The sequence below is a fragment of the Channa argus genome, chromosome 7 (genome assembly GCF_033026475.1).
Source record: "Channa argus isolate prfri chromosome 7, Channa argus male v1.0, whole genome shotgun sequence".
In the NCBI taxonomy this organism is placed as follows: Eukaryota; Metazoa; Chordata; class Actinopteri; order Anabantiformes; family Channidae; genus Channa; species Channa argus.
The window spans coordinates 26,853,693-26,880,244 of NC_090203.1; the positions used below are offsets into that span (position 1 = coordinate 26,853,693).

Below are 26,552 nucleotides of genomic sequence, written 5' to 3' on the forward strand. Positions count from 1 at the left end.
TGGACATTTTTACTGTGTTTGATATTAGGTAAACTACCAGATTAAGTTTACGGACTAAATGGTAAATGTATGCAGAGGGAATCAACCAGGTTTCCTAAAACATTTACCCAGTCAGATTTCGAAAAATCCCTTTATAGGAAGCCCCCAAAAACACGCCCTAGGTTTTGCGGCCGTGTAATTGTGGTGTTTTTTTTTTTGCTATATGAAAGAAAAGATAATTACGCAACTATGTATTAATTTGAAGGCTAACTTTTAGCAGTTCAGTTGTCCGCGGTGGATTTGTTTTGGCAGCCATTTTGTGGGAAATTTCTCTGGAACGCGCTGGGCCGTACTTGCCTGGTGTCGGGAGTGCGCTCTCAATGCAGCCCCTCTCCTTTGACCGATATTAACATCACGGAGGGGCTGGCCAACAGAGTTAGATGTAGCTGTGCCTGCTTAAATACATTTAGTTTTTTTTCCATAGTGTCCGCTTGTATTGTCCATCGACTGGCCGTTGCCCGCCAAACAGCCTGCAGTGTGCGGACTGTCTTCAAATTCCAATGGCAGTGTTTTATTAGACTGCTAGCATGCTAGCTAATAGCTAGCTAGCTAATGTTAGCTTCTTGCCTTTAAATTAATTTTTAAAAATTGACGGGATAGTAAATCCAAGTAGCCAACGTAGCAGTGGCAAGGTGTTTTCTCGTGTATCTGACAATAAATGTCGAACAAGTAAATTAAGTTCGCTAGGCAGAAAAAAGAGTTCGAGGTGTTAGTGGTTGAGGCGGCGGGCTGCCCACCTCCCCTTAGGCACGGCTAGCTGTGCTGCGCCGGTGATCAGTCCCCATCGACATCCCGCTCGCTGAGCTCCAGAGAATAACGCAATTTTACTGGAAAGTAATCTCTCCGGGATTTTAAAGGCAAATCATTTCGCAACCCATTCTTTGGATTTCTGCTGTGAAGGAAGGAAGACAGACCCGGGGGAGGGGGCTCGGTTCGTGTGGACAGAGGGAGATTGGGGTTCCGAACATGGCTGCTACGCGGAACTTGGTTCGACACACCGCCTGAGGTAAGAAATAGCCGGTCGGCATTGTCTTTTTCATTCATGTATGAATTTGGCGCTAATTGGTTCATGTCTCTGAAATATATGTTAAAGGATTGACGGTCGATCTGTGGTATTAGCTGCTTGGTGGCATAACGTTACCCCATCTTTACATTATTTGCCCCTGTCACCCGGCCTCGTGTCCCCATTCCTCTGCCACAGCTGGTCAGATGGCTAATGGGGCAAGATGCAGGCTTCGATGAAATAGCTGGGTTGACGTCGACATAGGACAATGGACCATTTTGAACAATTAAATCTTGGCTGCCGTATTTATAGTCGCTGATGTGTGCATTGTGGTTATGGACTACACAGCGTTACCCTGTTTAGTAGCATGCAGTGTCCTCCAAGGCTCTAGTTAACCACCCTTGCCCTTCTAGTTTAACGTTACCTTGTGACTGAGTCGTTTCTAACAACTAGCGTTAACCATCTGGCGAATTGACCATGCGTTGGGTTGGTCATAAATAGGCTAATGATTGATGCGATCAGTGTGTGTATCTAGGCAAGTTTCAGTAGCAGTGGTATCGCGACCTGCCTCAAGTTAACGCACGACACCACATACATTAGGAGAGGATGCCGGCGGAGCAAAACGGGAGAGAGCGATGGGCTCGATGGGTTGCTGCACAAACGAGACGTATTGGTAGTGTCTAACGTTAATATTGGTGGTTATATCCTGGTCTGGCATGCGGAAGGCGAGGGCTTTAGGTGTCACAGCAGCCACCCGGCAAACCCCCCGACTGTCCTCTGTAGATCTGCAGCATTTCATCTGCTGTGGCAGCTAACGCTAACCGCTAGCTTAGCTAACGTTACCGCATCAGCCCCAGCCCCTACCCTGCCCAGGAGTAGAGGGACACAGGCACTCAGTTGCCGGGAGATGGCTGCTCCTATACAAGAACAGGTCTATGAAGAGAGCAGTGCTGACGCACAGCTGGAAGCATCATGACTTGACATCTCACGGTCTATATGGGGCTTTGTGGTCCCCTGGCTGTCGTTGCTCAACAGTAGATGTTGTGTTCTGAAATTCTTGCTGATTTAAATAAGGTTTGTCAGGGATGCTGTCGCCACCCGCCCTCCACCCACCTGGAGTTGGGGTTACAGTTTTTCTTGTGAACACGTTTAAGTTTCAAAATAGACCATTGTCTCTGTGTCTGCTTTACACTAGGCTTTTCCTTATTTCTCCTCTTAAGTCAAGTCTATTAATGAACATGATTATTTAATGAAATTGTCCACTTAATCAGAACAGTCCTACATAGGCCACAACAGCCAATTTAGATTGGAGAAGGGACACATTTACTCACTTAAGAATGAATGTTTACTGGATGTTCCTGAACCTGCTGCTTAGTTTAAATCAGTCACTATTGGAAGAAGCACCTGAGTCCAGCTGCAGGATTAGCCCCTTTTTACAGTATTGTCTATGTGCTACAGCCACTTAGCTGCCCCCTCCATCCTGCCCATCTATAGAACCTTTGATTTCTGTGATTGCATTTACCACCCTCAGCTTTCAACTTTAATGTTAAATTTACTACAGGCAACAAATTACACACTTCAAAATGAAGCACATTACATAAAGACTACACAGAGCACAGAACAAATAAACAGAGAAGTGCTGAAACATCACCATAACATGATACACTGTTCTGTTATACACTGCAGCAACAGAGTAATGTAAAACTAGTAATACAGTCCAGTCAATATCACCCCAGTCAATCATCTTAAAAATAAGATTACCATATCCGCACTAAGTCCAACCCCTATCCAAGGCTAAGCCATCATCCATTGCATTTAATAGCTTGTTCTTGTACCCAATAGAGACATTTCCAAACCAGCTTATTAAGGAGAAAGTTAAACCAGTCTTCTACTTGGAAGTGTAGAACAGTATGAGTTTGCCAGATACCCAAAACCATTTTAACTACTTTAGGAAGTGCAGTCATTGCTGGCTTTGGTATTCCTATTGAAAGTGATCTTACTCGCAGTGAGGGTACCTAGTTATCACTGGAACTGTTCAATGAGCTGTCACTTGATGATACTTTGATTAGGAGTATGTGGCTTTCTTTTAAAATCACTGTTACATTCAGTTTTAAAAAGGAGTTCTCACACCACTGAACAAAATCATCTAGCACAGGACTATTATTACAGTCACTCCTGTGTAACTGTCTCACAATCATTTTCAACCTCCATATAGTGTCCAGAATGGGAGCTTCTGCAATCATCAGTATACAGGATGTATTACAAGGTGAAAGGACAGCCTTGTGATGACCCAGATGCAGAATGCTGTAGATCAGACAAGATTTGCCTTCTACACAGGAATCCTACAATTATCCAAGAATGCCTACATTTTTACTCAAATTTGACAACTTATAAAACTAAAAGTAAGGATTAACCGTGTTCAGGTGTTTTAAAAATAAGATTACCTAGCTGCAGAGTAGTTATAAGAGTTGCATCCTAAAGGCATTTTATATATGGTTATATATGGTTCTTTATCTGTACTGTACTCGCCACAGTAGTGGACTAAACGGGTCTTATAATATCATCATTATTATAATATCTCTAGACTTTTATTCATGAGGAAATGCTATTTCCTGTTGTTTAACGTTTAAGCCTATACATTTTAAGTTGTAATGTAACAATATATTGAAGCTACTATACACTGATTGGCCACAACATTACCATTGGTGGTCTTGATAATGTCATGGAGGAAAAGGGTCAGGATGGTCACTCTTAACAGTCTGCAGCTACACAGCCCCATATGCAGCAAAATGTGATACATTGTATGCTGAGGTGATAGAAGTACACAAATGCTATACTCAAGTAAAAGTGCAAGTATTAGCCTAAAGAATTTTACTTGAAATCTACTACTTAAGTAATAATACTAAACATATGATCTACATTCTACAAAGTACAAAATTAAAAGTACTCCACTAAGAAAACAACATATTTCTAACATGGAAATGCTGGATCTTGTCATCATGGGTTAAACAACACAAACAACACTGTTTATGCCAAAGGTAATACATGGAAGGAAAAAAATAGGGTCAAAGATCACTGTTTGTAAAGGTGGAGCTGATTTTAACCATTTTATGTGTTGACAGGTGGTTAACCCATAATGATACATCAGTATTTATCAGTTCATAACAATTTTATTCAAAAACATTTCTTTATATTAAAACCACCGCCTGGTGTTACTTCTGTGGCTGATGGGTGTACATACATACACAATAAATATAGGATATTAAATGCCAGAGCTAAAATATCAACTTTAATACCATTTAAAATTGTCTAAAATCAGATCTCGTAATTGCTGCACAGTGGGTGTGGAGTGTCTAGGGATTGGTTTTCTCTCGGTGCCAAACTCTGTGTTCCCTCTCACTCCAAGATAACACTTCATCCCACTGATACAATGTAAAATTTTGCCATGCTTTGACCACTGTAGTGGTTTTGCAGTGTGTCTTTTGACCACAAACTCCCAACAGATTTTATTTATTTATTTTTTTTTAAATTTAAATAACACCACCACTAAGACAAGAACATTTTGTGGACTCTGATAGTCTAACACAGCAGGACATTTGTCTTGTTATCCTCCACTTCCTCTCTCAGATTTTTTTCCTCTCTGTTCATATCTTTATTCATTCATTAATTTAGCTTTAGATAAAAGCATAGTTTCTCAAGCCAAAATAATTTCAGCAGCAGTGCTTAGATATTCACTTGTAAAAGTTTTTGAGCAAGGCTCACCCTCCCAACCAATCAGCAAACGAAATATTTCTACTGTAGAAGAGTATAGCAGATCAGGTAGAGGGATGGCTGGATGGAGCAAAGACAATGATATTAATTTCATAAAAATAAATATTTGGACATTCGATATTGTTTAGGATACGCTTTGTATTGATTTTTGACATTTCCCTAATCAAAGCAGGTGTGTTTTTTGGGAGGGGGAACTGCACCATTTATACTGTTGTTAAAAAAATGGTAGTGTCTGGTTTACAGTTGCTCAAAAGTTCTGCAGTCAATGCAGAAAAGCAAAATACAGACTACTGTGCTACCAATTGCACAAAAAAGAAACTATCGAGAGAGCTCCATTTTGATAATCTGTTTTAGCACAGACAGAGCAGACTTTGGTGTATTATGAAAACAGCGTTACTAGTGGTGGAGAAACTGAAGGTTTCTGAAGTGCTAAATCCATATGAAGTAAATGTGTTAAATGGTGTTTCAAAGAATTTGACACAGTTAAAATTGTGACATCTAATGGCAAAATCACTGTGTACTTAACTATGAAATGAAATTGGATAACGTTTAAATACACTGCAACTCAGAATAAACGTAATGAGGAATCTATCTTGTACTTAGAGCCAGCGTAATGCTTGTCTAATAAGATTATGACTTCAGGAGCTTCAGAAGAGTGGTCATATGACTTTTTTTGTGTTGTGAAGCGAGTCTCCAAAACATGCAGCCATGATACTTGTAGTTCAAAAGGTTAATACTGTTTCAAATAGTTTTCTTCAAGTGTAACATTGCTACTGGATGCCCTACTGCTGGCCTTTCATTCCTATTAAGTTGCTCAGTAGCATATATGCTAAAACAAAAAATCAAGACTGCACTCACAAAAATCGAATTATTATAATAAGGCTCACTTCTCAAGAGTTGTGATCTCAAAAAATATTGGTTTGGCAAATATGCAAAAATTTCCCCACTGCCCATCGTTAGTTTGTGGAGCCTATCCCAGCTGTCATACGATGAGAGGCAGGGTACACCCTGGAAAGGTCGCCAGTCTATCTCGGGGCATACACAGAGGCAACCATTCTACAGGCAATTTAGAGCCAACACATAAACCTAATATGCAGGTCTTTGAACTCCGGGAGGAAAGCAGAGTGCCCAGAGGAAACCCATGGAGGTACATTGAGAACATGCAAACTCCACACAGAAAGGCCACGGTTGGTCGGGGATGCAAACCTGAAACCTTCTAGCTGCGAGGCACAGCAAGGAAGCACAAGACAGACTGTGCGGTTCTGCTTAGGAGATAGGACTTGGCCATAGGGTGTCAATAATATTTAATAATTCCTCTCCTTCATAAAAAAAAAAAAAAAAAGTCATATCCAGACTATATAGCTGTGTGACCTTGTGTTTGCACACATGCCATTTATTAAGTCTACAAACAGAAAACGTATGTTGGAAGGCCAAGCTTATAGCTTAAATAAATGTTTAAGGAAGAGTTAATTCTGAAAATAGATCTTTTGTTGTCATTTGGAAAGGGTTTGGCAACAAATCAGACAGAAAAATCAAACATTCATGATTTACAAGTTGTTATAGAAACCGGAATCAACAAATGTCAAATTTATTCCACCACACCAATCACGCACCTTTTGATTAAGAAAGGTTTGTCAGTATCTTTAATTAAAAATGACTTAACTTATATTTGTGTTTTTATTTATTTTATTTTTGTCCTTTCAGCTTATCCTCTAATTTCAAGGTTGCCACAGTGGATCATTAGTCCACTTGTTGTTGGCACAGTTTTTACGTCGGATGCCCTCCCTGACGCAACCCTCCCCAATTTCTACCAGGCTTGGGACCGGTGCTGCGTGGCTGGGGATGAGCTTTTGGTGGTTCAGTGTCTGGCCCAGGGACACTTCGACATGTGGTCGGGAAGAGTGGGGCGCCAACCTCCGACCCTATTGTCGGTGGGTGGCCACTCTACCACCTGAGCCACTTCCACCCCACTACTTGAATTATATTGTGGTAACTATTGATATTGACCTATATAAGCAAAAGTATTATGATAAGACTTTTTTCCATACTGCCCAGGCGCAGAGACAGAGTTGGTTTCCAATCAGGGAAACACGCAGATTTCTTAAGGTCTGAGTTTAACAAATCTCAGTTGTGATTTAAAGACACAGAACTGGGTCATAAATGGTTTGTCTGCCTATTGGTACCCAATGTGCTTTACAATGCTTCTTATTCACCCATTTGCACTCACAATCACACACACACATCCATGGAGGGCGGCTATACAGCTGGCCAACACTCACAGGGACCAACTAAGTTGGGGTTCAGTGTCTTGCTCAAGGACACTGTGACATGTGATCAGAGGAGCTGGAGATGGAATCAACAACCCTGGGATTGAGGATGACCTCTACCTCCTGAGTTACAGTCGCCCCGTGGGTGACATGGCTGATGTCACCCTCCTGTAAACCATATTAGGAGTAGTAGGAAAGTATAATAGATATCAACTTTAAACTAGATATAAATTTCAGTAAGATATAAACTTTGCAAGTTAATTCTTCTCACAGCTAGCTAGTATTAGCTACTGTACCTGGCATATAGACTAAAAAGGTAGAATGTCTTCACTGTTTAATACCAAAAACAAAATGAAAGTGAAGATGAAGATCCCCAATGCTACGTGGGTCACGGGGGGCTGGAGCCTATCCCAGCTGTCATTGGGCAAGAGGAGAGTTACACCATGGACAGATCACCAGTCTATCACATGGCCACAGAGTGACCTACACAGACACACAAACATTAGCACATGCGGACAATTTTAGATTACTCGATCAACCTGACATGCATGTTTTTGGACTGTGGGAGGAAACCAGCTTACCTGAAAGAAACTAATGCAAGCAGTGGGAAAACATGCAAACTCCAAACAGGCTCCAGCCAGCCAGGGTGTGAACCTGTAACCTTCTAGCTGTGAGGTGGTACTGCTAACTAATCTACCACAGTGCTGCCCACTTTTTGTCCAAATTGTCATTTTCACAATGTATATATCACCCGGGTCTATCTGCAGATCTGTCTCCTTGCAATCAGTGGCTGTCCTAGACATAGGCCAAATTGAGTGGCAAGTGATGAAGGGAAGCTGTAGGCAATGTTGAACTTGGGATCCCACAGGCAAATGGTAACTATGAAGAGGCAACAAGGAAAGCAGCTACTACCAAGTATCTACAAAGAGTAAGGCAAGTCCTGAGAAGTCAGCTCAATGGGAAGAACAAAGTTCAGGCAACTATACCTACACCCTCCCAGTCATCAGGTACCCTGTTGGTAAATTAAGCTGGCGGAGCAGGAGATAGATTCCACTGACATCAAGATAAGTGCATGGAAGGTTTCACTCCAAATCCAGCATCCTGAGACTGTACACTAAGCAGAAGGCAGGAGGCAGAGGATTAGTTAGCATCATAGCTGCTATCCAGGATGAAAAAACCAAGATCCATGAATACATCAGGAAGATGGCCAAATGTGATGATCTGCTTTGTGAATACCTCAGGCAGCAGAAGCCAGAGGAGCAAGGGATGCAGGAATCATCATGGAAGGACAAGCCCTTGCATAGTATCCATACATCCATAGAAGAAGTGGCTGATATTGAATAATCCTACCAGTGGCTTGACTGAAAGAAAACTCATAGGCACTGATCCTAGCAGCACAGGAGCAGCCTCTAAATACAAGATGAATAGAGGCTGGGGTCTATCCATACCAGGCAGGGCACACATGGAATGGCATAACCAAGTGTACCGAAACCCCTGTTCCGAGTATGTCAAAGTCAGAATGGAACACAGCACCAACGGTAGTTGAGAATGAAAGAGCTAAGATCCCATGGGACTTCAAGATACAGACTGACAAACTGGTAATTGGCCACCTACCCCCCCCAAACCCCCAAAACTGGGAGAGTGGCCTCAGCAGATTCTAGGAACAACATCCGAGATCTCTGTCCAGAAACAAAGCATTGTAAATTGGTTTACTATCCATATTTAATAAATAATAACAGAAGAAATTGATTAGTTGGCCCTAAAATGTAATGAATATATAGATTTATTTTAAAGTTAAAAGCCAACATTAGCTATAAAAGCTTTGAGTAAAAAGTGTGAATTCACATTAAATGATTTTGACTGGGTCAATGTTAAAATGCTTGGAAAAAGTGAGAAACAAACAAAACTGACGGCTTTTTATTTAGCTGTGGTTCAAAAGCTTGAGCCGGATGGACGCAATGCAAATTTTATTAATTGCGTATGATGTGTGTGTTATCTCACACTACGCATTTGAAACTTAAGATTGTAAAAAAGAACAAGATAAAGTTGCAGGTGGCTGGAAGATGCAGAGATTAGTATGTTGCTGTTCTTCTGCTTACTTTTGTATAGCACTGCAGGCTGTACACCAATCAGCCTCAACTTTAGAACCACCTGGTGATTTAGCCATAACACCTTTATACTACTTCAGTAATATCAAATAAACTTTTTTTCTTCTTTATATCACATTTTGATGGCACTAATGCCACTGCTCACACTGCAAGAAATCCAGGCGATGCTGTTTGTTGGTTATTCAGTTGATTAATCAGATGCCGGCACCCTGCTCACATTGCACATCAATTTTTTTTTTAGCCTGATTTGAAAATTTGTCTGGCACAGTCACTGTGACTAAATTTGGGTTTAATCCATCCATTGTCTTTCTGACTTTTCTTTTCAGAAAATGTAACTTCAGGTTCAATCCCCCGACCGGAACAGGGCCTTTCTTTGTGGAGTTTACATGTTCTCCCCATGTTTGCTCCGGTTTCCCCTACCACTAAAAGCCTATTTTAGGGATCAGGTCAGATTGGACTATAGTGGGGGCACGCTCAGTCGCAGCGGCTCAGGACTAACACTCCACCTGATCATCTGACGGAATGTCATTTTACACCTTGTATGTATAATGACAAATAAAGTGCTTTACCATACCTTACTTTTACATTTACCTTACATTTTGTGACACTTTGTCATACAAAGCACGTCCAGACCTCCACACTTATGTAATTGTGGCTAGTCCAGTTGCTTACTTTGTTACCTTTTAACAAAACAGATTGTTGGTCCGATAACAGCATTTCCAAAGACAAAGATCATAAAAACAAATCTACTATTACTATGTAGCATATTGGAGCCCTTACGCGACCAACAAGCCAGAAATCTCCCTTTGTCTAGTGAATTAAGCTTAGCCCTCGTATTATCTTATAAGTTTGGTTAAGTACTTCAGTTTTTGTCTGCAATGAGAGACTAATGCTCACTGATATATCCACAACACTGAACTATTACTGTGTTTTTCTTTCTGGCAGACCAAAAAAAGCTAGAAATCCATTACGGCTGAATCAGGACTTAGTTGTCTGATTTCTGACCAGGACCAGAATAAGAGAACACCTTAGACCTGTTTTTAGTTCTTACACTGGCTGCCTGTCACTTAGCGTACTAATTTAAAGCTCTGGGTTTTAACGCACGTAATGGTACGGCACTAGCCTGCTTGTTTAAAGTTTTTCCAGGATATGAACCAGGGTGGCCGGGAAAAATGGAGGCGGTGCATTAATTAAGAAAGGTGATGGCCACAAATGATGAATTTTCAAGAGAATTAAATATTCCTTTTTTCTTGTCTTACAGCATTTTGTAACTTTCTTCATATGTGGGCTTTGTTATATAGGTGACACTGTGTTGTAGTAGTGTTCAATGTTTGTGAGGCATTCGGGGTCAGTACAGAGCACCTGTATGAAAGATTCTACACCAATTAAGTTTGATTTATTAGCAAAAAGAAAATTTTTGAAAAAAGTATATGGTACATCCCTATAGTTCTATATTTGATCTTTTTATTTTTGTATTAAATCAGTGCGTTTAGGTGAACTTTAGTAACCAGATTACAATTGGCTTTCTCAGGGAAGCTGATTTCTTCGAGTAATTAATTTACAGACTGTTTTTTGTTTGTTTGACCCCCCAAACAAAGTGTCCCTGAAGTTCTGGCACACTTCAGCATTCTGTTAAGTTGGGTAATGCACAAGTGCAAAAATGACAGATTTCAAAAGACGTAGTGGGGGAGTGTCCAGTGTAAAACTGAAGCCCCGTTCAGACATGCTGTGGAATTCTGACATTATCCTGACTTTGTCAGGAGGAGGTGTATGTGTGAACGCAAATGTCTGAGTGAGAGATTGAGCCCCCTTGTACAATGTCCGTATTATGTGTGTGAGCTCGTGTGTGCAGCATGCTGCTATGTCCATGAGGACAGGAGGATTTAAAGCAAGCGAGGGGGCATGTTGGTGACGTTCCTAGTATTAAACTGCCATTGTAGTCAAGTCAACTTTTTTTTTAATGTACGTATCCATTGTGCTGTAAACAGAACACGGTTTCCCGCAGCGTAAGTTTTCTACCATGTCATGTCTTCCGTGCATGCTGCTTGCACACGGAAATTGAGCGGATTTTCACACGTGGGGACAATTCTTACTTGGACGATCTTCCACCATGTATTACATGTGTGAAACGCCACCCTGGACAATGTACAAGGGTGATTTCTCCAACATTTTTCGGAGTTCATAGTTCATACTCAAAGGCTTGAGTGAATAGGGTCATCACTGTACTTGGAAAACAGTGATAAATGTGTTGAATGAAACATTTGAAACTGAAAATGAAACATTTCTTTGAGTGATAAATATCTTATGCACACACTGTTGTCACACGTCAACTGAAGTAAAATGTTAGTGTTGAAGTTCACCTTTGTTTTGCAGGGCACCTGCACTCTGTCAGCACCCCTGCTGTGCCGGCTGTGATCTCATTTAAATAAATAAAGGGCTGCTTTTTTTTTTTTCCATTCAGTTTTGGATAATGTATCAAGTCATGGATCAAGTTTGCTAACATTAGCCACTGTTAAATTTGTGTCTACTTTGAACTAAGATTTCCTGTGATTTTGAAGGACACATTTTCTGACAAAAAGAAGGGGAAAAACAACACACAGCTTGTATCTAACTACGTTAGTTACATTTAAGGTTTATGTATTACGCTAAATCTTTTGCTAAATGTTTTTCAATGTAAGACAAAAACATTTCATTGTAGCTATTAGCCAGCTTGTCATTGACTAGTCTGTGCAATTAAGAAATGTGACTGGTTTCACTATTTTAGATGTGATTAATCTTTAAACTCCAAAATCTAAGAGCTGCTTCACTTCACTTCATTTGTTACCTTTCAGGCTGAAATGCTGCTCAACACTAAGCATTGGTGTCTGACATTAAAGCAGGTAGCACATCATGAACAAAAGTTCTGTGAAGAGTTTGGCTGACAAAGCATTATTGGTACTGGGTTTCCATGATTCTTTTTATTTCTTTTTCTTATTTACTTGATTTCTGTGCTGGATGTCTTCCTGGTTAAAGTTTGATGCAGAAATGTGCACTTGTTGTTGGGTGATGTAGTGTGGGGAATATTTAGGCAGGCATGTTCGAACAGGTTTCCTCTATACATGTAAGAATTATTACATAAAAATGAGATTGCATTGTCATTGATTCAAGTTTGTGTTCAGTGGTTGGATTTTGTTTTTTCATATTCTTGTTTTGGATAATGGCAGGGTAGGCTTTAATCTCAAGGAGAGAGGTTAGCTACTTTTACCATGGTAACTTATAAAGGTGGATAAAATATAGATTTTGGACCAGTTTTATTGAATGTTTATTGAATGGTTGTCAATGTAGGCTGTAATTACAAGGAGTAAAATAAACAGTGGAGCATCTGTGCAGTTAAAGATTGAAAATATGGGGACACAAATGCAGTGGTCAGCAGAAGTTGATTAGAGTTTGGGCTAACTTCAAACAATGTCAGTGGACGTAAGAAGGATGCTGGTGACAGCAGGGCTACAATTGTAGCTGCCCACACCTGTGCATACCTGGGCATATTGGGAGACACATACTGAGCCTACTGTGACTAATTGCAGATATCTCTTTGCAAGACATCCTGTTTCATAAGTATGCAGCTTTTCACTTTGAAGATCTCCCCCTACACCGAACCAATAGATTATCTGTTTATCCATTTCTGATCATTTTCAGCTTTCACATTACAAAACCGCTAGAATTGGAAGCTAAATGACACTGCTTGGACCATTTAGCTTTGCTTAGCTAGCTTTTATGTTTTTTTTTATTTATTTTACATTTCATTTATTTTACTAATACCTCTGGTCCTGACTATTGAACCTGTTTATCAAACATGAGTCTCATTTGTGTGTGTGTGTTTGTTTTTTCGGTGGTCTACAAAACATAGTCACCAACACTTGTGCTGGACTTGGACTTAATAGATGTTAAACAGCAGTTACTTTTATTGAAATTACTGCAAGAAAAGAGGACAGATGTCACAGGAGAAGGCCCATCCAACAATGTGCTCATAGGCTGCAGATACATACTGGCTTTTAACTACGATTTCACAAGTGCAAAATGGTGACCTTATGTAGCTTATGTATGTAATTTGCTGTGCACCTGGGGATTCGTGCCACTTTCGGCGGGAAGCATTGTGTAGCAAGCTTGTTGGCTTAATGCTGTCTGAATGGAACCTTTACATCCAAACCAGTGTTAACTGACACATGGGAAGGGAAGTGCAGTAGTAGTTGTGGTTTAGATGTGGTTCTGTTTTATAAAGTATTGTATTTTTTGTATTTTGATGCTTTTCTAATAACAGAAAGCAACAAGTTGTGGGAATTCTTTGCTTGTTAAACTTGTTAACAAAGTATCAGTCAAAGTGATTAAAGCCATTGTTGCATTTGAAGTCAAAAGTGCAAAATCCATTTAACCCCCTTAGTGCAACCGCTGACTGTGGTTTTAACCACTGAAAGTAGTTGAAGTGTAAAGGGGTTAGTATATTTAGTCAGTGTCTGTTGGATTAACTATATCTCCATAAATACTACTCGTTTAAGGCAGGTTTACTGCGCTTACACAACACCTTGTTGTTCTGTATGATGGGTACCAAACCCACATGGGGGAAGAGGGTTGCAGCTCCTCTGAGCTGGCTTCAGACGTAGTGTCAGATCCTGGGTATTTCATGCCACCTCTGAGACTGAAGAGACCCCTGTCTGAATGACCCAGGGCAGTGTCGAAGGTTGAAGGAAAAGGAGTGTAAAGTTCTGATGACATTTTATTTACATTTATGTAGTTATTTATACTTTATTGTGAAATCATCTTGGTGTTTCCCACATATAGAACATATTTTGGTAGCTGTGCAAGATGTTGGAAAACAAGAATGTGAGAGTTAGATGGCATTTAATGTTAACGTGTTAACAAAATAAAATATCAGCACATTGCTATGCTAGAGAAGAAAACAAAGACTCAAGGGACCACCACAACATATTATTAGTTGGATGAAGGCGGCAGAATAAAGTCTGCATTTTTGTTGTGACATAATCCAACTAGTCTTGTTATTATGACCTAGTCAGACCCCAGTTTTAAGACCCCTAAAGCAGTTACCGCTACCTACTCTGGAGCGGCACAGTGTAGTGGTTTCTGCAGGAAATTAAATTTGTGATTATCATCATTTGTGATCTTGTACTCTATGCACAGCTTGGTTTGAATCCGAATGAAATTGTAAATGTACAAAAATATACATTGTAATTTGACCACCATTATTGCTGTAAAAACTACACAATGTCTGTATGTCAGGCTAAATGACTTGCCACCAGGATGCTGTGCCTGTGTAAATTGAACACTGGACCACCTTCAGGAAAGCATTCATTAGCACAGTGTATACTGACAGAGGCGCCTTTCAGAATGTCCAGATAAACACCAGTTCAACAGGGCTACTACGAACAACCAAGTGCCAGACTGCCCTCCACAGGAGTCTGCCTAAGATGAGTTAAACAGCGGCAGTGGCTCAGTTGGCCCCCTATCGACCATAGGGTCAGCGGTTCGCACCCCGCTCTTCTGACCACATGTTGGGCAAGACGCTGGACCCCCACCAGCCCATACCCGGCCGTGCAGTGCCGGTCCCAAGCATGATAGAAATTGGGGGGGGGGGGGGGGGGGGGTAGTGGCAGGAGAAGCCTAGAAAAACTGCCCTGAAGTCACAGGATAAGCCAAAAGGACAAAAAAAAATGTGTCGTCTTCTCTGTGACAGTCCATTTTTCAGTATACCTTCCATGGCAGCTGTCTTTAGTTGCATCTTCAGCACAAATTTCAAATTAAATGTATGCAAGCACAAGAACACAGGGCACATAGCAGGTACAGGTGAGTTGAGATGCAAAGAAAGGAAACTGTTGACATGTCAGTTGAAGTGTTGGAACTGAAAAAGTTGCTTAGAGCTAGGGCCCTAAGTTAAGATTTTTTTTTGTCAGTTTGCACATCTTTTTATGAAGTTCATTTCCCCCAACTGTTACCAATACAGGCTTAATCCTAAGATTCACGTGTATTTAGACCAAAATCACTTAAAGGCTGGTGCAGTGATAAAAAATTGGCCTCAGTTGTTTGTTGAAAATGTATCCAGTTAATTAGTGTGATGCCCTGTACAAGTGCCTGGCTGTGACCAGTGACGTAACGTAATTGGCACCGATACAATGAGAAATGATTCATACTCTGACACAAAGTATAGAAACTGACATGTCTGCTTCTTAGATCACAATCACATTCAGTGTGAACTACCTTAATAGTTCTCTCAGCTATTTACATACTTCTGTGATAGACTTCACCACATCCCTTTTCTGGTCAACCCCTTCAGCTTGGGTTACTTTTGCTTACTTCTCTCACTTTAGGTCTCTCTGTCTGTCTCTCTGTCTCTCTCAGTCTCTCTCTCTCTCTCTGTCTGTATGTGTGGTGTTTTGCGCAAGGGGGGTTGTTGCATGTGGCCCCTCCACCTGTCCTTACTGGCACTCTATTTCTGGGTCTCACACAGAACCTGTCTATGTCTCGCCTGGCAACAGCGCCTGTGTGTGTGTGTGTGTGTGTGTGTATGTATGTATGCACTATGTATGTGTGTTTGTACATGTCTTATTCCCGACTTTCCTACACCTGGACCACATAGGCTGATATTGATGGGTTTCAACAGCACAACCATGATCCTGTTTAACCTGTTTGCTAAAGCTAATGTTTGCACCATCCTTAAGCTTTATTAAATTGGACATACTGTAATGTTGGGCAGTTTTTATTTTATTTTATTGTGCTTTTTTTGATTTGGTTTTTGGGTTGTTAGACCTCTGCATTTTCTTCAACATGAAATGAGGTTCTCAAACATGGGCTGCGCTGCACACACATTCCACTGGGGCTGGGCAATATGACCAAAAAATTAAATCTTGATTTCATTGTTTTTTTCCCTCTTTTCTCTCCAGTCGTGTGGACAAATCACAAATTTAATGATTAGTTTTTCTGCCTACATGAACTAAAAAACAAAATTATTTTTACAGTAACTAGGGCCATATGGGCCACACTGATTAAAAAAAAAAAGTGACCCCAAAAAAATAATTCTGAAAAACTAATTTCTAACACTTTTTACATATTGTAAACAATATAAAAGTACTATTAGAAGCAGCTGCATCACAAAAAAGAAAAAGGCACCTTAAGTTTTTTGTTGGACAATGAACCTTTCACAGTTGGTCAACACTCTGTATTGTCCCTGAATGCAACAGTGCACTGTAAAGTGGTTGCCAACATGTGGCTAATGCTATGGCCTCTATGGAGAAAGAGTGGATTTCTTTCTTGTAATATGAAGCCCATGTTTGTTGTCTTCACCTGCTGTGTCCTCCATCACTGCAACTTGTTCACAAGAAAGCCAACTCTCACAGGTGTCTCCAAGGAGACCTCTGACAGCATTGGTGTAACTCCAGAAAACTGCTAGCGCTGCAGTTTGGGTAACTGCAGAGGAAACAATTTTTAAAATTTATTTTATTTTTTAAAAGGTGTTTCATATCCTTTAAGAACAAAATTTTGAATACTTTTAATTTCATATATTTCTCATTGTTGTTTCCCCTTTAAAAAAAAATAATTTTTCCATGCACAGGCACATGGTTATTTATTTCTTGTGCAACACACGACTTTTGGTTGTTAATTTTAATGTAGTCAAGTATTCCTCAGTAATTTGAAATAAACTGCTCACTTTCTCATCATGAACAGTGCATGACTCACTGAATTTTCCTTGATGAAGAAAATGGCACAATCGATTTTAAAAATTGTAGACAAAACATTAAAACCACCTTTCTTCTATTGCGCCCCTGTACAACTAAACTACCTACTTTGACCTCAATTTAAAAAAAAAAAAAAAAAAAACGTTACCACATTTCTGACAGATTGAACCAGAAAACTGAGAAAATGAACCCTTGTAAAAGTAGAATTCATTCACAGAGCCACTGTATTACATTTGTATTAAATTGCACTGAATTTGAAAATTCATTTTATTTATGTGCAACCTGTATTGCACATTGTATCTGCATACTAACAATTGTTCAATCGGCTTAGTGCATATGCAATTGAAAATTACAGGGAGCAAATGTAAACGTTTATTTGGGTGCATTATACCTGCCCAGTTGTGAATCACATCATATATCATATAGCGACTGGTTTCTATATTATTTTTTCTTTTGAAACTTTCTCCAGTGAAAGAAAGATGAATTGCTGAGCTAATATGTACATTGCATCCAGAAAGTATTCAGACTTTTTCGATTGAGTCTCATGCTACCACTAACTTAAATTGCATATTGTAGTTTTAATTTAATTTTTTAATTTTTTATTTTTAGTGTTCCAATGCATCATGTAAAATATGTTTGTGTATGAAACGTGCTATTTTAGTAGAAATTACTTTGCCTTTCCTTGTCTTAAAAATAAACTTCCATGTATTATGGACAGAATTTAACTGTCAGTATTACAGAATTTTGTTGTTGTGGTTAAAGCAGAGCTTCAGTGAAATGTTATAGGTTGTCAAAAACTGCATTTGTAAACCCAAACTGTAATTGGTTAGAATTGGATCATGCCGGAAAAGCACACGTTCACATGATGCATCATCTGACCACACCCAAGGCTAAAGGCGTTTCTGACTGTTGGGAATGGCCACACTGGATGGTGAAGTGAAAAGCTAGCTGTCATAGAGAAGGGGGACATGCTCTGGTGTCTGAACACAGCGATATAACCATAGGTTATAGCAAGAAGACATGCATAGTATTGTTGACCACCATTGTTCACATGAAAACTGAACTGAATGAAAAATGTGTAAGGAATTAAAAAATAAAAACCTTTCCAGAAAGGTTTCATTTCCACCTGATCTCACACCTTGATACAACCAATCAGTTTCTGAGTGAAGTGACTGTAAAAGTCAGTTATTTTTAAAAATTTTATGAAATTGTCAGATACATATCCTCCCCCATTTCACATACCAGGTGTGGTGTGAGAAGGGTTTCGAAGCTGCTCGACCATCTGAAAAGCACTGGTGTTAAATAACCCCTTCAGGGTTGGTAAAGATAATATCCTATCCTCAGAAATGTGGTGATTAATTTTAACTGTTTTCTAGTGTACGAATATCCCATCAGTGACTGCATGGCAAAACTTTTGTAGCATCACCACTGATGGTTGTGTTTCAAATAAAGAAATACTGGCATTGACCTTTTTATTTTTTATTTATTATTTTTACTGTTTGTGACTTGCATTGTCATTTAAATTGTGGTGAAGATGCAGTTAGAGCTTGTACTACAGCAGGTCCTCAATAAAGTAGGTGGGACCCTAAGCAAGCGTGCTGATAAACATTAAACAAGAATAGACTTTCATATTCATAACCAATATAAAGTAAATGGAATACAAAAAGATGGCATTCTCAAATAAACATGACATCTTGAGAATTTTGTTGCTGGAGTCATGAGAATTGCAGGATTCTGAAATGAGGTCATGGTCTGTTGTGGTTAAGGAATTATAACCCCACAGTTGAATCAGAATAATGAATTGTCTTTGGTCTGGATAAGAGCCTATGCAAAATCCTGAGTCATTTTCTTATCTAAGCTATGATTAGACACAAACAGGAAGAAAGTCTAATACAGTGTTGCAAACACCCCTACAGTATTAACATGCATGACAGAACTGTCCCTAATACACACTACTGTGTGGCGATCTGATTGCACAACCTCTTATAGCTGACTGATATGTACTGTAGCAAGTTTCTACTCACAGATGACATATACTTAGAGCATCTTTTGCATTGATGTTTAAAAAACTTGATTTTTTTTTTTTTAACATGGCTAGGATTTTCCTTTTAGACTGTGTTTAACTCATTTTTAAAGAAATGGTGTGTCTAGTAAATCCTAATATAATCTGAATCAAAACTTGAAAAAAAGTGACAAATGTGCATGTCCGTTTTATTTTGAAGGTAAAGGTTTTTCCTACTGACTAGCTTTAATGCATTCATGTAACTAGCTTATTTAGAACATTGGCAGGAACAGTGGTAGCGCCATTCCCACAGGCTTTAACCCTGTCTTATATTTTATTCCTCTTTGCTTGTGTCATTCCTGCTTAATTTTGTATTTGTCTCTCTGGCACCGCCAAGTGCTGAGAAGAAGAAGGGTATCTCCGAGTGTGAAGTGCTCCTCCACTCCTTGCTGAAAGCACCCGGCAGTAGCAGCATGGTAATTCTGCTCCTCTATCTTTCCTCTGCATCATGTTTACCTAGCAACAAGCATCACCCGCGGCAGCCCATCCCATTGGTCATTTGAAAACGCACCGGGGACCAATGGCAAGGCTGTTGCCATGGTACAGTGTATAGTTGCCGGGTGGAATTTTGCTGCAAGGCACGTGAGTCTCGGAGTCTGCTTGCCTCCTCGCAGTGCCGTTGTAATCTCCGCTGTCTGGTCGTTAGAACAGCCGAACGTGATTTATTGGAAGTCAGTAACTCTAAAGAGAAATACTAACGTTTATTCACACATTTAGAAAATAGAGTCTGGGCAGTGCGTTTCACAGTTCTCAAAAAAAATAAAATAAAAACGACAATTGCCTTAGCAGACAACAGGAAACTGCTCTATCCAGTTCCACAGCCTATTTAAGCCCAATGTTACAAGCTGCTTTTCTGTCGTGTTGATGTCTTAGTAAGATTTAAAAGCTATCAGAAAGATTTTTAGTACTTTAAACAAAGCCAAATTTAATACGAGTATATGAAGATAGAAAACATCTGAACAACATCTGAAAGTGAGTTAGAAACTGGCTCATAACATGATATAGTTAGCATTATACTATTCATATTTAATAAACATTTAGTACTTGTCATTAAAATTAAAATACCCCTTTTGAAAATAAATTTTAGTGAAATCAATTGAATGTATTGTTGCCGTGAAACTAGTAATGTTCTAGGTTTATATAGCCTTTAAAGACATTTAATGTGTGCAAACTATTTCAATAATTTTATTATTTTATATCAGTCAGACTCAGTTTGCCTTTGTGTTTAATTACTTTATTTTAAAACATTCTGTATGTTGGGTTGATGTTGATACACTAGTATTAAGTGAAGAAACTATCGAATGGCTGTGTAGAGCTGCTGCTGTATTTGATTGTACTCTGTGAGTGTCCTGTTATCACCAGCACATACACACATCTTTACCTGTTGCTCATCTATCTGTAATTGTGGAGCTTGGATAATTGTGGGGTTTGCATTACATGAGAGCGAAAATGCTTTACACTTCACATTCTCAGTGCAAACAGACATGTACACAGTAGTGAAAAGGAGACTCTGTCTCCTTGTCTTGCTGTATTTTTCTTCAGCCAGCTCCTTGTGTCTTGCTGGTTGTGCATGCGATTGTATGCCTGTCCATCCAGAAATATACTTTTGTTATATTTTTTGTTTATCAAAAGGAGAAGAGTCAAAAGAACAAGTACATTTGTTTGTTAACATGTTAAAATCTCTAATATGTCATCAGATTCCTTCTGAATAATTAGTTAGTAGTTTCCTCTAATAGCTCATGTATCATTTTGTTATAGATTTCACATTTTATTACTGGTCTTCACTTCCTTCATTGCTATTTGCAAAGTTCAGCTATTGGTGTGGATGGACTGACCTCTAGATACACCCAGCTGTACTAGAACCTTTGAACAAACGTGTTTACATTTGTTTAAATTGTGGTGAAATCCCCTTTCTATTGACAGTCTTTATCCAGTCAAATGTTAAGTATAACAAGTCATTGTCTTCATTTGGAACTGTGCGTGTCATGCACCCCTTTGCAGTGGACCTCCTTTACATTACCCTAGCTCCTGCTCACAGCAAACAGACCCAGTCATCCTGTACTGGGCATTAGGCATTTTTGAAGCAGACCACCTGTAGTGATACATCTGCATGTGATTACCACAATAACGTACTTTGCTGCTGTGCTGTGTGGGAGTGCAGCGATTTGGACCATGGGTTCTAGAGCCCTGAGTTTGAGTAGCTTACCAAGAAAAGCTGCAGGAACAGCAGTTAAAGGGACAGTATGAAACAAGAAAAACGCTACTTGCTAAGGTTTGCCTTGAATTGAGATTGATTTTCTAAATGTATTAAATAATTGAACATTCCTAAATTACACTAAGCTCAATGTCAAACTTTACTGTTACTGCAGCTTTATTTGCATATTGTGCCCAAATACCATGACCTTAGAATGGTAAAACAATGTTAACTGCCAACATATTTTAGATCATTATCAGTATATACCAACTAAGATTAAATTTGCAGCATTAACTGTATTATTGCTAATTTAACGGTGCAGTTCTGTTTCCAAACGTCCTCTGATGTGCTGAAGTACAGGATTATTAAGAGAGACCTACTTTTGTACACTTAGTAATATGTAAAGGTAAAAAGTAATGGTAATAAATTCACTGGTGTTAGCTTACTGTAATGACGATCCGAATAATCCACGCAGGTAAAAAGTCTAAATACACTGAAAAGAAAAGGATAAGAGCTCAATTGAAACACATTTCTCAGTGTAGTGTGCGTTTTATTAGCGGGTGAATTTTCCTTTAAGGATCCGTCAGCTGGTTTATGACACTGTTTGTGTGCCGAGCTGTTCCCAGGCAGCATTGTGCCTGATTTAGCCGGAATGCTCTGATAGCAACAGTAACAACTTTTAGCTTTGGCTGGTTTGCGAGGAGAAGTCACCCATCTCAGCTGTAGAGAGTCACTCAGTGACCATGTGCTTATGGGGGCCTTTTGCCCAGCTCCTCTACCCCTCGGTCTCCCCCTCCCTCATTCCATTTCTACCTGACATCTTCAAACTATTTCCGCGTCATTCCTGCCTCGCGCCGTTTGAAGAGACACTGGGAGACTAAGTCGACCACCCCTCCCACAGACCCGGCCGCTACCCAATCACAGCCAGGGACGGGACTTTATGTAGCCAATGGCATCGCAGCTGCCGTGGCGTCGGGTAGCAACAGAGCCTTCAGAGGGTGCGTGCTGAGTGAGGGTAGAGGCTGCGTTTACCCGAGTACAGAGAAGTTGAAACATTTTGAAAGACAGGGTGAACAAAGTGAGCCTTTGTGTGTTGCATGGTAGCAACAATAAAACATAGCCCTCATTTTTTGCAGTCATAAAGGTTATAAAATTAAACTTGTCACTATCCGCTACTGAAAATGAGTTTTTACTGAATTGCGGTTGTTGAAATTCTAGCAGCAGCAAACGTTTTAAGACACAAACAATTAACGTGCGGACTTTAAAGGCGTGTATTAATAAAGACTTGTGTCCCTTCCTCCCTGTCCCCAATTCCCTTCGGTCTCCATAAACACTGAGTGAGAGCTTCTTATAAACAGACCATAACATCTAATTTTTAGGATCAGACACTTTATTTAGGGTCGGGAAGGTAACACTTCACTGGCTTTACAGTGAAACCTGAGTTTTGTAGCTCTTAGGAAAGTCTACCATGTCAGTCTATTTTAAATTGTGTCCCTGGCAACTTTCAGACTAATAGGTTTAGAAGAGTAATGCCCGACTTAGAACATCTTTTGTCAGACCCGTGACCACAAAATTGAGGCAATAGTTTAAATTAAATGTTGTCTATGTATGTGGTGCATATAAAGTTCCAGTATATATATCCCGCTGTTACTATAAATGGACAGGACAGGAGAGGTCCGCTTGGAACAGACTATTATGGTCAGAGGGAAGGTTACTGTCCCGCTAATTCATTTGGGTTGTTGAAAACGTTGCTTCAATCAATCGTTCTATGAATGCTGGATAATGTGAAAGTTCATGTGAAATGTCGGCAATATCCCTTTTTGCCCCGTGTGTCTAGCTGTCCCGGTTTTACTGGTTTTATGTGAGGCTGCGTCAGGCAGACCAGCCCCGACCCCTGTCAGGGGCATATGGTATAATCCCTATAGCAGGGTGGGGGAGCTGTGTGGGAGAGGAGCACAGATTCCGTCTAACGGAGAAGCACGGAAAGGCAAACGGGCGAGAAACATGAGTTGAAATCGCCCCTCTGAAGGTTTCCACCTCGAAGGAATAAATAATTTCCCCCTATTCTGAGAAAGACAAGTACAGGAGGATATTTAGTGTGTGGAAAGAGAGCGGAAGCAGACGAAAGAAGAGGCGCGTCGAGGAGCGATCAAAGGCGTTTGACAGCAAGCTCAGGAACGTCACTGGATTTGCTTTCTTTACTTTGAAACGAGTTTGAAGTATTGCTTCATTGGTGTTCAGACGTTGTTTGTGATTTTACTTTAGTGTTTTTTATTTAACCTCAGGCTGGCTTCTTCCTGGGTCGAGTTGTGCTTTGGTAAACAGAAGACTAACGTTATCGGAGTTTGGAAGTGTAATGCAGGTCGTCAGCGGCTCGTCTTGTGAATTTCTAAGACAAAGAAACGGTTGACATCTAACCCCAGATACTGGATTTAAACTTTGGCCCCCGATTCTTTGCCCAGTTTTTTTACCCCCATGGGAACGTGGTGTGCTGTTCAAATGCAGTGTGTCTGCTTGTGATGGTACGTCACTTTGTTCCGCTTGGTCGGACATTGTGGATTTACAGTTAGAGGAACTTTCTGCGGATCTAAACGTCCCCGAGAAATCAACACGTTGCAGTGGACTGCTTTGTTTACACGTGTTTGTGCATCTGCTTGTTGTCACAGACACACACTGTACTGTGTATGAGGATTACATTATTGTCTGCCTGCCTTTTTAAAGGGCTCCTTTTCACTCTGCCAGAGGCCCGCCACCTTCTGCTCTAGGCGGGTGAGGGGGAGCTGAGTGACCGCAACACACACACTGTCCGTGGAGTTCTGGCTGTATAGACTCAGTGACTTCGCCAGTGAAGAGCTGTGTGTGTGTCACAGGATTAATCTGAGTGATAACATCACTCTTCACGGCCCTTCTCTGTCCAGTGACGAGTCCCCCCCGAAAACGCAAGCAATTGGAGCTATTTTTAGTGTAAGGGATGGGGTAAAAGCGGGCAGCTGGAAACCCAACTCCCCTCCACCCCCTTCTCTTCCACCCCTTCTATCGCACTGCCCTGCTCAGCCCACCTGGCAATATGCTGGGTGAGCCTGGTTAGCACAGATTTAACTCACAGCTAGTTGGTGTGTTATTAAGTGGTCAGTGACAATACAAAAACTCAGATGAACTTCTTCTGCTCAGCAATAGGAGATCTGTTGGAACAATACCTAATGGCTATGGAGTCTGAGTAACCTAGGAATACCAGCTCTATTGTTTTCTATTGGTTAAGGTGGCAAACCCTGTTACCACTGAGACGATGTCAGAAGGACTCCTAGCTGAATACTTTTTGTTAAACCTGAGCTGGACTAAGTAAACATACAATAAGCAAGTACAGTCTATGCCTGGGAACCTTAGAAATTTAGCTCAGATTCTTTAAATCGGAGTAGCTACTTGGTAACGCACCGAAATAGAAGAAAGCTCTACTTTTGGCTACCTAAAAGTCACCAGCGATCTGGAGTGGTTTACACCTCCAGCACACAGAAACAATGCATGAAACTGCCGAAACAAACATAACTAAAAGCTAACCTGACTAACCAAATATTCTATTTCCCTCCACCCCCCATACCCACAGAGAAACACAATATATATGTAGAATGAGAGATCTATATCTATAGTATAACTCCACCGAAGACAGAGATTACATCCTTTTATATTTTTACTTCAGAGAGACAAGCTGCCTGTACACCAGTTGGTTGCCTTAGAAACCACAGTCACAAAAAATAAAGAAACAAGCCAGAGAAGACGGTGCCTTTTGATTGGTTGGTTGGTTTCCCACCATTTCAAGATTCATTGATTTGTAGTTGGATGTAAACTGTTTAAGTGAACTCTGGGATTGAAAACACGCCTGATGACAGTTTCCTGACTCCTCACAAGCTTGCTCACCTGTCAAAGCGTTTTGATAGACAATATTTCCTTGCTGGGTTGAACAGTTGACAAGCTTTTCCATGGTGATCACATCAACATCCGTGGAGGACAAGACTGTGCCCTCGTGCAGGATGGTCCAGTCAGAACCCTGGATCACTTCTGCCCTGCTTCGCAAGAACAAGAGTCAGTACACAGACAGACACACACACACACACACACACACACACACACACAGACAGACACACACAAAATCCCATTGATAAAAACTTTTAAACTCTGTGTGTGCCAGCTTATTGTTGTGGTAAACTCTTGTGTGTGTGTGTGTGTGCATATATGTAAAGGAGTTGAGTCTGGTGACTGTGATCAAACAGTTGTGGACAATGAGCTGAGCATGATTGGCTGTGAGGATGCTGTTTCTACATTCAGTGTTTGACCATGATCGTAATCACTTTTACCACTAAAACACGTTAAACATCACTTTGTTCATTGTATACTAGTGGTTTACATATGGTTATGATTGAGGGGTTAACATATGGATCTACTTAAAAAGACAGCTTTATTTTGAAGTGTAGTGAATTTTCAGAACAATTCTTTTGTTCGTGCAGGAAATGGTCTGTAGTTCCTGGCTCTGTTGGTCATGTGACTATTGTTCATTGAGTGCCAAGGTCCTTCTGTAGTCTGCTCATACAATCCTGTACAACATTACTAAAAACAAATCTATTGCATGTCTTTGCTGGGTTTACTGTTTTAACCGTTTTATTAGGGGCATATACAAGTTTTTCGTACTTGATCACAAAAGATAAGAATTACTTATGTGTGTTTGTGGGAGAAAACACAAGGAAGGACAAGGCATGGTTGATGACATGTGCCACTCATGCCACATTTTGTCCTTTAGACTGGATTTGATGATATATTATGTCAGTGTGTTTTTGGAACGAGTGAACGTGCAATGTAAAGTATAACTGTGGAATAACTGTACATTCATAGTAGGGCATGGAAATGACAAGCAGCCCATCTCTCACTTGTCTTTGTGCATGGGCTTCACCTCAAGAAGGTAACACCATTGAATCTACAATGAAGATTTAGTGTTAGCTAATTGTGAGCAACAGCTGTGGTGTTTGTTGAAGGTATCAGGGACAGTACAAGTCCCCAGTGAGGTGTTCAGAGCCCAATTTGCATTGTGTTCGGTTCTTTTTTGTTATTGTTGCACAGCTGGTTCTTCCGTTACTCTTTACAAAGTTTACAATACGTCAAAGAATAACAGTTTTTGCTAGTGATGATTTTCTTTTGTTCATATTTTATAAATAGCATCATTTGCTGAGGATTTACTGGTGAACAGCATATAGTTGAAATAAATAATATTTTTTAATAGTCTTTTGGCCATGTAGACATAAAATAAAAATGTTTAAAATCCTAAATCATCCACAACACTGAAAAAAGGCTAACATATTTCTTGTCATATTGTGCATCCCTGGGTTATAGACACATTCAGA

At 40.1% G+C, this 26,552-nt stretch overlaps 1 protein-coding gene across 3 annotated transcripts in view; it reads left to right on the forward strand.

Annotated features, from left to right (window-relative positions):
• Positions 1 to 333: 333 nt before the first annotated feature.
• dyrk1b (dual-specificity tyrosine-(Y)-phosphorylation regulated kinase 1B) overlaps positions 334 to 26,552 on the forward strand; it is a 48,866-nt gene continuing 22,647 nt past the window's right edge. For 2 of the 3 annotated variants that reach the window (XR_010914830.1, XM_067510212.1), the window contains exon 1: positions 23,105 to 25,242. Coding sequence is in view for 1 of the 3 variants with exons in the window: in XM_067510212.1 (XP_067366313.1) it covers positions 25,140 to 25,242 (103 nt within the window). In the remaining 2 variants the exon portion in view is untranslated. Of the gene's footprint in view, positions 1,046 to 23,104; positions 25,243 to 26,552 lie in introns of those variants that run through there. The other variant, XM_067510213.1, reaches the window with a different exon arrangement.